Source organism: Falco punctatus (genome assembly GCF_963210335.1).
Source record: "Falco punctatus genome assembly, chromosome: 2".
NCBI classification, from domain to species: domain Eukaryota; kingdom Metazoa; phylum Chordata; class Aves; order Falconiformes; family Falconidae; genus Falco; species Falco punctatus.
This window is the reverse complement of record NC_137581.1, coordinates 117806005-117816633: the sequence shown is the minus strand read 5'-3', so window position 1 is coordinate 117816633 and position 10629 is coordinate 117806005. Positions and strand designations below refer to the sequence as shown.

At 48.0% G+C, this 10629-nt stretch overlaps 1 protein-coding gene across 3 annotated transcripts in view; it reads left to right on the top strand.

Moving 5' to 3' along the window:
* Positions 1-10629, top strand: part of CD96 (CD96 molecule) — a 48617-nt gene that overhangs the window by 30611 nt on the left and 7377 nt on the right. For all 3 annotated transcript variants that reach the window (XM_080375289.1, XM_080375290.1, XM_080375291.1), the window contains 5 exons: positions 2381-2436; positions 4734-4824; positions 5193-5369; positions 6676-6729; positions 9405-9479. In XM_080375289.1, the coding sequence (XP_080231415.1) occupies positions 2381-2436; positions 4734-4824; positions 5193-5369; positions 6676-6729; positions 9405-9479 (453 nt within the window). The remainder of the gene's footprint in view (positions 1-2380; positions 2437-4733; positions 4825-5192; positions 5370-6675; positions 6730-9404; positions 9480-10629) is intronic.

Here is a 10629-nt window from a genome sequence, read left to right as displayed (position 1 = left end):
AGCAAGCGTACACAATGTCAACAGCACATACAATGGCTTTATCTGTCACCATGGTTGTTGACAAGGATGTAACTAGAGAACAAAGGAGAACTGAAACCTGGGGAGGTTTTCTCATCTTAGCAAGCCCCGTCACCCAGATGTTCGTGCAATTGAACACCATGGGCTGGGCGGCATGAGAGAAGGGCAGGAGGGCAGGCAGCTAGTGCTGCACGGCGCTGTAATGGGCTGGAGGAGGAGAGGAAAGTGCTGTCGCCTGGGGAAAGTTCCCTGTGCAGGACCCCTCTGACAAATGCTTCGGGGCAAGCAGAGCAGAGACAGCCCAAGTGTCAGGGGTGGCAGTGGCAATTCCCTGCAGGAGGTGGCCTGAGCGTGAGCAAGAGCTGGGTGGGAGAGGGTGGGGAAGGCATCAACAAGTGGCTCAATGAAGTTGAGAGTCTTGATAGGCTGAGTAAAAACAGGTATTCAATCGAGAGAGAGCTTTTTTTTTTTTTTTAAAAGAGTACTTTTGGATTGAAATGCTTATAAAAATATTTCTTTTCTAGAGTTTTTTAGATACAAGTTTCTGAGAAAATGTATGGGCTTTTCACATCTAACTTTGCCAAATATTGATTTTTCCTTTTTGTAAGAGTAAAAGCTCAGCCGTAGAAACTACTGTACTAAATATTGAATTTCTGCTAGACCCAAAACATGGGTAAATATCCTAGCAAGGCAAATGAATGTCAAACTGTTAAGAAGGGTTGGGATGTTAAATGGAAAAGATCTATTGGGTCATCCAGAGCTGTGCTTGAGAGCTGCCTGCCAGGGCAGTTACTCAGCAAACGTCTTCTGAGAAGGCAGAGGACAGCAGCCTGTACAGATGTGGAAAAGCATAACTGTTCTCACACACACACAGAGGAAAAAGAAAAAAAAAAAAAAAAAAAAAAAAAAAAATGCCCAGAGCAGGCACTAGACTAGATCTTATTTATTCTCCTAGCCAACTTTCAGGTGAGATTAGAAGACCCACTTTACCAGACTATTTCTCTACATCTGAAAAAGTATGGTTTTCTTCTGCTAGTCCCACCACCATCTGTACAGTTTTGACATAGCAGAAACAAGGATGAAATCTTCAGACATTCATTTTCCGATAGGAAGAATTCTCCCCACCACCCCAAAAAAATAAAGGGGAAAAAAATCCCTCAAAACCAAAAACAGAAATCCCACCTGAAAAGCACCCTAAGTCCAGAAAAACATAAGGCCACAATAATTAAATATAGGTTTCTCCCAGGCATAATCCATCAGTAACATTAGGCAGAAAAATGGAAATTAAAAAAAAAAAAGGAGGTGGGAGAGTCCTTGGTAGTTTGGAGTTTGACTATATAGAACAACGGGGAAATGTGAGCAGTTAGCCTCAGAGGGGAAGGTAATGAGCTGGGGCGACCCTATATCAATTAACAGGTTAGGAAAAAAATGAAAAAAAAGAAAAAAATATAAAGAAGAAAATTGTCTTAATGGTAGAGAATAAAGTGAGGTTTAGGTTGGAAAGAGAAAGAATTACGGATGTCCTAAGTAATCTGGGGCTGTGCTTGATTCCAGTCCAGTTTTAAGGGTCAGAATGGGCCAGAAGCACCATCTAACCACGGCTTTTGAGATTTGCTATACATTAGCAGTTTCATCAGTCCTAACTTAACGAGTCTGTTAACGTTACCGCAAAGCGGTGATCCCAAAGGCTAATTTAGAAATGCCAACTCAGAGAGGCTGACAGTACCTGATAGCTTTTATCTAGACACAGCCACAGTTAGAATCAAAAATGCTGCAAAACCAGAAGGAAACACTTTTTCCATTTCTTGTGGATGCGGCCACCAGCGCCCTGCTGCTCTGAGCGAAGGTGACCTCTGGGCTGGCTGGCACGCTGGGAAGCATCTGCGGTGTGGCACGCTCACACATCTACCCAGGCAACGGCCACGTGGGCAGCTGGTACCCCAAATCGATTGGTTTGGGGGATGGCTAAAGCCTTTGCACACGGCTTGGAATGGCAAACACCCCGAAACCCCAACAGTTCGGGAGTATTTTGTTTCAGCAGGCGCAGGAGGGGTGGCTTTGCTGCCAGAGCTGCCTGCAGGATGGTTTTAGCTCATTTCTCCGGCAAAGCCTCCCAAGAGTGGTTTAGATAAGCAGTGAAATACATCACGGATCTTGCGGTAGTAGCTGCTGATATATGCTTGTAAACCACTTCCCTGACCTCGAATCAGAGCTGTGCGAGCTTTTATCTTGCTAGGTGTGTGGGTGGATGTAGGATTTAATTTCCACTCCTTTAACGAAACAAGGCTGTTAAGTCTTATTAGAAGCTGTTACTGTGACCTTTGGTATCCATTTCACTCACACACTTCTGTTTGCTTTCCAGCCTACCCTGAGATCTCCGTTAGCCTGCCGGAGGGCTCAGCTGGCACCTCGCCGAAGGTGAGCCGTTTTGGAGCAGGGAGCAACGCCTGTGGCCGCTGCCGTGCCACCCCAGCAGGGCCAGGCAAGCCAAGCTGGGTCAGATGTAGCGAGGACTCCCAAAACTGATCGAGCTCACGGGGCAACGAGCAAGTCAATGAGTTAACGTCAGCCGTTTGTGCCCTTCCTCCTGAGCGATTCCCATCCCCACAGCAGTGAGCTGATTCAGTGAGCACAAACCAGAGCTAGCTAAGGGCTTCTTCATGGTAGGGGCAAAAGCTGGGTTTGTGTTAGCCCTGGGGAAGGCTCCAGGAGAGGATCGAGAGGCTGTGAGGAGCTGATGATGTCGCAGAGGGCTGTGATGTCCCCTTTCCCTCCCCATCTGCCCGGCTACCCCCAGCAGCCTCGAGCTGCCTTCTCTTCCTCCTTAAAATCCCTCTCTGAAGGTCACCCGCTACCCGGGATGCTGCTGCGAGGGGCCAGGTAGCAGCAGCCTCCGCCTGCCCCGCAGCCCCCCGGGGTCAGGGAGGGGAAGGGGCTGCGGGAGCGATGCTTGGGGCACCGGCCTTGGCCTGATGTGTCGATGGAATGGCGATGATCATGTCAGCTGCAACGTGTCATGCTACAAACAGTCCTCAGCCGGAGCAGCGGGATGCCAATTGAGGGACTGGCTTTAAGGCTGAGGGGCCCTATTTCAGGCTGAGCCCCTGTGTTTGGGGGGCCTCTCCTTTATCACATGTTTGGTAATGGCAAAACCTAAAGCTCCACTGTACCACGCTGGCCATACTTGGCATAAAACATATTTTGGCCCATGTGACTGACTAGCAAGACACCCTGGCTACTAGCCACGGCGCGTTGCTTCCCGATGCATCTGGCCAGGTTGAAGCTTTTGATCTGTGAGCATCCCAAATTAAGGAAGTTTTCCTCAAGAAGAGCGCTTGTGGGCAGGTAGAACCTTGCATTAACCGTACCCACCTGCTTCAGACAAGCCATGAGTTGGCTGGTTCTGCAAAACCAGTATCATTTTCCTGGTGACCTATTTCCAGGGGTGGTGTTGGACATTGCAGGCTTTCACCCTGTTGAGCAGGGCAAGGAGCGCTGCTATCATGGGACCGGGCACTAGAAACTCTACCAAGAGTCTCTGCCCGTTCCTCACCTCCCAACAAACACCAACTCCTTGTCTTTTCCACCCTTTCTTGCAGAGCTTGAATCTCCTTTGAGTGTCAGATTTGTATTTCTTCATAGGAAGCATTCACAAAAATATGACAAACTAAAAGAGCCCGAAAAATAAGAGAATAATGAAAAGAGGGGAAAGCAATTGCGCTAGGAGTTCAGAGGTTATTTACCACAGCAAGGGAAGAGTGTCAGCTGAGTAGTTTCAGTCTTCATACTGAATGACTTCGGCTGGCTGCAATATATCAGGTTTGCTTTCAACTAAGTGTGTGAACCACTTTCTTCAAAAGTGGGAGCAAGAGGGCTTTGTGCTGCATAATAGCACATGCTTTTTCTTCTTTTTTTCCTGCATTTTTTTTTCTTTGTTTAAATGGACAAGTCAATTTCTCTCAGCGCAATAAGCTGCTAAGTAAGTGTAATTGGGAACATCCGGGCAGCATGAGGATGAGAACTCCCACCCTGCTAGTGCCCAGCCCTTCATCCAGCCTTGATTTCAAGGTCCTTCTCATCTATGGCTTGAGAAGAAATCAAATTGACCGCAAATATGGATTTTTGGAGCAACTGGAGTACAGTTAGGACTGTTGCGTCTACAGCACGCAATTCCTTGTGACTTCTGGAACCTCTTACACATCATGCCCTCCGCAAAGTTGTAGTATATATTTTGTACATTCAACATAGCACTGTGTCAAGCAGTCTTTTTCATGGGATTTGTCTCTTTACCTGCCTAACGAAGGAAGGATTTACACGGCAGTCGGGAGGTATCTCGCTCTCCCCGCACACGGTGGGGTATCGATTCCTGTGGTTTTCCATGGGGGTGTTTGCCACTGATGCGCTGGGCTGGGGGTGTCACCCTACATCTCTCCAACCACAGCACACAGGACTGGAGGGTGTTAGACCCCCATCACCCCCCACCTGGCCCAGGGTGGTTGGGGTGTCCCTGGGCTCTTATTCCACAGAATGCAAATCTTATCCAACTCTCAAGCAACCAGAACACTGGGGGCGCAGGGGGGGAGAAGCGCAATAAAGAGGGAGGGAGTGCTTCCTTCCTGAGCGGGGTGGGGGGTGAAGAAGCTGTGTCTGTAAGGAGGTTTGGCAGCCAGGAAGGATGTAGCAGAGGGTGACGGATGGTTTTTGCTGCCCCACAGCCTAACGTGAGCTGCGTCGTGAGGAAAGCGTTTCCCAAGCCAAGCCTCGTGTGGTACGTGGACAAAGCGAGCCTGGCGGAGCAGCCCGGAGGTAACACAACCTGTCAGCAGGACCACAGTGCAGCTCTAGAAGTGGTCCCCAAGAAAAGTGATTGTTGCTCATCTGCTCCTGCCACGGGGAGCCTGTTGTCCGTCTGGGTGAAGGGGAGAGCATCAGGCCTCCTCCAAGGGAACAGCTGGCAAACAGCTGTGACCCAGAGCCCCCTGCAATTGCTAGTGGTGGGAGCAATGGCTTGGCATGATCACGCTGTTCTTGCCAAATCTTTGATAGGGACTCAGCCAAGAAACCTGCAGCCAGATGAGCTTGCTTTTCAGTACCAATATTTTGCACAGCTCTGATTTATAGTTTCAAATGCAGTGAGAGAGTCTTGCAGCTTTCATTTTTCTTCTTTTTCCAAGAAATTTCTATTGAACAAGAAGACTCACAAGACAGTGAAGGTTTCTATCAGCTGAGATCAACGTTGCTGTTGCAAGGGACCCACCAGACACCTAAGACATTCTCGTGTGCATGTCTGTTTTCCTCCCTCAGGAATGAAACATGGAATATCTCATCAGAAGAAATATCTATTTCCTTCGGTAGGTTTTTCATAAATAGACACATCTGAAAGGTAAAATGTTAACAACACCGAACACATGTATTCTCTGCTATTTAAAATACTGAAGAAATGCCAAGAGTATGGAAGCTTTGTTGTAGAAAGCTCATTGTAGAAAGTTCATCACACAGCTTGAACTTTCTGGCAGGTTTTTTAGCTTGAGTCTTGCTCAAGTCTCTCAATAAGCTAAGTAACTCCTGCGCAAACGTAAGCGGCTTGTTGTTTGTTTAGGCGGCAGCTCGCTGCACTTCCCATGCCCCAAAATACGCCCACTTAGCTGATCCACACAGCACCCGTGAGCTGTTACAAACGTGTTTCTCCCTGAGCACTCCCGGCAGAAAGCCTGTCTGTGTGCACTGCAGCTCTCTGGAAAACCAACCCCCAGGGTCAGGGCTGTTGTATAACTTCAAAGAAACCTGCAAAAGGTTGAACCAAGAGCAGCTGAACTATTTTGGATGGTGGAGAAGCTCCCCTAGAACCTATATGGTAAGAATTAGCTCTGCATTAGGGAAGCGTGGAGAAATACTCTCTCAAGGAGCTGGTGAGAGCAGGAGACACGGCACTGCAGAGGTTTAAGGCGTTTCTGAGGATGCAAGGTGGCTGCCAGAAGCGCAGACAGGTTTCCTTTAGCACATTCTCCGTGCATGCCTCCTCTTCAGGTGCAAATGCATATTTACACCTTTTTTGGTTGTTTGGGGTTTTTTTCTTTTTTCTCCCCCTATTCCCCCCACTGTGTATGCGCCTTGCTGCACAGACAATGCACCTGAACTGCTGGCCCCTTGGCTGCCTCCATGGGTACCTCACCCACCACGGTGACTACTCGTAGCTCAGCTGTGCTCACCTGTGGCTGTGGATACACTTATTGGTATGTTTTTTTCCATAGACTGCACCAAAAGCCAGAGCTTACTCCTCTGGAAATGTAGCATCGGAGGGAAGGGCAAGAAACAATTGTTTTTCTCCAAAATGACTCATTTCACCCAATTTGCAGTTTTGTAGAAATACGTTCGAGTCGAGTCGAAAAGCCATCAATTAAAGCAGTCTACATTCTTGCCTGCAGGCTATGCTAAGGCTAAGATAGATCCACTCTGTGTAAAAATGTTAATGTATTTAGATGTGACAGAAAGGAAAGTATTAAATTAATTCTCAGCTATGTTCTGTGAAGGTGCCATACTAATGCACAGTGTGAGACAAACCCCAGACTAACTTTTCAGCCTTTAAAACAAAAGCCTAACTACTTTTAAGAACTGCTTTCATCTTTTTTTTTTATTTTATTTTTTTCCCCTCCACAGACAATAAGTCTAATGAAGCCACATCGGTCGCTTTTAACACCATAGCTTCAGAAGGTAGGATAAATCAGAGAACAAAATATCTTGGGTTATGTTAAAGGTGAGTTTGTAAATTCTTAAAGCTGTTGGAAAAATGGTTTTGCAAACTTGTTTCAGGATGGGTAGCAAAGTATTCCTTTCTGCAGCTACGACTTCAGAGAAAATACAATAAATAGGTATTTTGGTTGTGTAATCTATCATAATTAAGCTCAAGCATAACTAAACCCCAGCCTTGAGGGGTACTTAATGTTATTTCTGATGCTTCAGCTGGCATTTGAATATAGTTCTTTCAGCACTGAACCGATAATTAAAAATAACAGCCCTACTAATGGTTCCACCTTCTGTTAAAGTACACACAAGATCCTCAACGCTTTCGCCTAATTTAAGAGCTGCTGGGATGTTTCTTAATTTGCATAAATTTGGTAAATCCGCACTCTGCCCCTGCAAGTTTGTCTTATTATCAGCTTAAAGCAGACAGGCACATCGTTCCCTCCACACCTCAGCTGAAGCCCTTTGGAGACACTTCTCTGGGAGCATTTGCTCTGCTCCGCACAGGAGGCACCTGCCCCTCAGCAGTGGGTGACGTGGTGCAGGGAATGCTGCAGGCAACCGGCACGGGCACACGTGTGCGTCGCCATGTCAGCTTGCTTCTGCCAGCTCAGGCTGTGGCAGGGGCAGCCAAAACCTCGCCGGGCACCAGAAAGCCATCCCAGGTACCGGGGATATCTGAGAAAGGCTTTGTCCCCTGCTGGCATCTGCAAGGTGACGTCTCAAAGCAGCCCGTCGGGTCGGGTCACCGCACGCTGCAGAAGCACGTGGCACCCGGAGGTGTCCTGCCACCCTGCTTTTGAGACCTGCTGCGTCTTTGGGGAGGGTCAGCCAGCTCCTGTGAGATCCCCGTTAGTGCAGCTGGGGCACAGGGAAATGCAAATGGAAGAGCAGCACCCAGAAACAGTCAAAGGAGGCATGAACGCTGGCAAAGGAAAGCAGCTGGGGAGTTAGTGGTTACCTGCCCAAGCCAAGATCCTATCTGCAGGGGGTCACTCCCTGCCCAGCACCCTCCCAACGTGCCCAGGCGGACAGCGGCTGCCTCCCCAGGTGTGTTTTCCTGATGAGGTGTGTGAGCTTTCATACTCACCTCCTTCATGGGGCCCTTTGGGGAGATGTAGTCCTTCCTCCTAGCTAGTCAGCAGGCACTTTGCCTCACCTCCTGGGGAGAAAAAAAAAAAAAAGAAAAAAAAAGGAAGAAGAAAAAAAAAAGAGACATGTAATCCTTCCTTCTAGCTAGTCAGCAGGCACTTTGCCTCACCTCCTGGGGAAAAAAAAAAAGAAAAAAAATAAAGAGACATCTTTTCAGGATGAAAACACTGCTTGGACAGGATGGTGTCTCTGCTGTGCTTGGCTGGCTGGTTAACGGTCCTTTAATTGCAAGGAATAACTCCTTCTCCCCTTCTTTGAGGACCTGGGTGAGCACTTCCCAGTGCAAAGTGTCCCTGAAAATTCCTGTCAGTTGCCTCTGAGGCGCCTCATGGACAGAGCTCTGCAGGTGCCACCACCTGGTCATACATGTTATTTCAACATGCGTGTTACTAAGGTGCATCTGTTTGTACGGGATAAAACCATGTCTCTCACTTCTGCTTTTTGAGTTGAGCTGTCAGGGGCTCCAAACGCCTTTATCCCCCAACCCTCTGTCTCCCTAAGGGTTTCACAGCTTCAGGCGCTTCGTCTTTCTCCCTGGACCACTTGGCTGAGTTGTGCGTTGAAAAATTATTTGGAAATTGGGTGATGCACTCTCTCACTCTTGAACCTCGGAATCACCTGCTTTTCTAAAGCAGAAGAAACACCTTTCTCACCCTGAGTAAAAGTGTTTTCTTTGATTTGTTATAGACCTTGGAAATTCAGCACTTCCATCAGCTGTCATGACTACCTTAGGGGGGGGAAGCTTTCTTTATTACTCAGTTAATAGGTGTAGGGTTGCTGCTCGACCTTTGCTTCAATGTCACGTGCAGAGCCAGGGGCAGGCAGGGAAAGGTCGGCGTGCCCTGGTGCTGGCAGTGCCTGTGTGCTGCTGGATGGGAATTTGGGAGCTAGGAAGTTACCCAAGAAGAGATCTGACAAATCCTGCCAGAGAGGTGCGTGTGATGGAAAAGTTGGTTTGTTCTTCTTTTTTTCCCCTTGACCCAAAAGGAGCACATCGTTCCCATTCGTTAATGCTATAAGACAAATAACACTGCTTTACTAGAGCATGCATGTGGATAACTATATAAAATTATCTTCAGCAATTAAGAGGAAAACCCGTAAGCGCAGGTGATCTCCTGGGCTGCTGCATGCGCTCAGGACCATTTCTGGCCAGGCTCTGGCTAGGCAGGGGAGCACCGCCGTCAAGTGCAGAATCCACCTCACAGCAGTTAAACCTGAACCCTGTGTGTGAAACCATAAATAAATAACGCAGCTAGCGCACGTGAAAGGGCCAGCATTAATAACGTCAGCTGTCTTTCGGTGCCCCATGAATTTGTGGGGACGCGTTTTGAGTGTTTAACCTTAAATCCAACAGCAGGGTTCCTGCTGCAGAGCCTGTGTTTACCCCACAGCTACTGCAAGCTCTTTGATCCAGGTTGTTTTATGATTTATTTATAGTGTTTTAAAAGACCCTATTGAGTAAAGGTGATACCGTGCAATCTGTTTGTCTGTAGAGCACCAGTCGACATCTTTGGCCTCTCTGGATTTCGCAAGTCAGGCAAGCTTGGCTCCTGCTTCCACGACACAAGGTAATCAATGCAGCCAAAATGTTTTCTCTATTGCTTCAGGAACGTAGGAGAAAGATAACATCAACACAATAAACACCTTGCATTTTCTGTAGCAGTTTAATGTCCGCTGAAGCCCTTGTCCTAGTGCATTACACACCAGGAAGTCCACAGGTAAAAATTAAATGTATGAGAAAATTCTGCCTTGATTTTATCTTTTTTAATGCTCAGTTAAGTTTATATGCATTAATTTCAGTAAGTGAACAAACACTAAGGATATATTTTTACAATACCTATTCCTTGTATCTCTTTATTTAAATATCATACAAAATTAGAATGACCTTAGAGTTGGAAAAAGTACAACCCAAACGTTGGAGCACAGGATTACAAATACCAGAAAAGCATCGATAAACAAAATGTTTACAGCAGATGACTCGGATCGTGATTTCGTCTCGGGGCTGGAGGCCAGCAGAGGGCAGGGAAACCCACTCGGGGGGTTTAACCTCGCTTCCCTGGGGAGAGGCGCGGGCACCAGTGGCGGGCAGGCACTCGGCACGGCAGCAGCCTGGATGGAGAGCAGGCAAAGCTGTGAGTCCTTCTGATCCCAAGGGAAAGGGTTGATGTCCGCCAGTCCCAGCAGAGGGTATTTTCTCACGGCACAGCCTGCCTGTGAACGCTTTTGTCCTTTAGAGCCTCTTTCCATTTCGAAGCCCAACTGTCCGTCCCTGGAGGGCTGGCTGGGTTTAAGCAGCAGGCAGAAGGGTGCTGGGGCTGCCCTCGCCGGCAGCAAGGTGCAGGCATGGCACATGCTCCCCTTCCAGAGACAGAACGGTGCGAAACGGCAGCGCCGGCAGCACAAGGAAGAGGCAACACGGCAAGTTGTTGTCAAAAGCCGTCTGCCCCTCCACAGCAAGCACCAAAGCTCTGGCTCAGACATGACCCACTGCTGAGCGGCTGGCAAGAGTGGATTTGGCCCTTGGTACTTGCAGCAGCCTTGTTCTCCCAAAGAAAAAAAAAATTGACTGCAACAGACTAACTTTCATGAGCCTGTGGGGCACTGAATGTCCTCCTTAAGCTGCGTAACGCAATCCTGCAACCTTCGCTTAACCTACATTATGCTACAACAGCATTTACCTATAGATGAGAGAGTAACGTGATGGGCATGGGGGGGGGG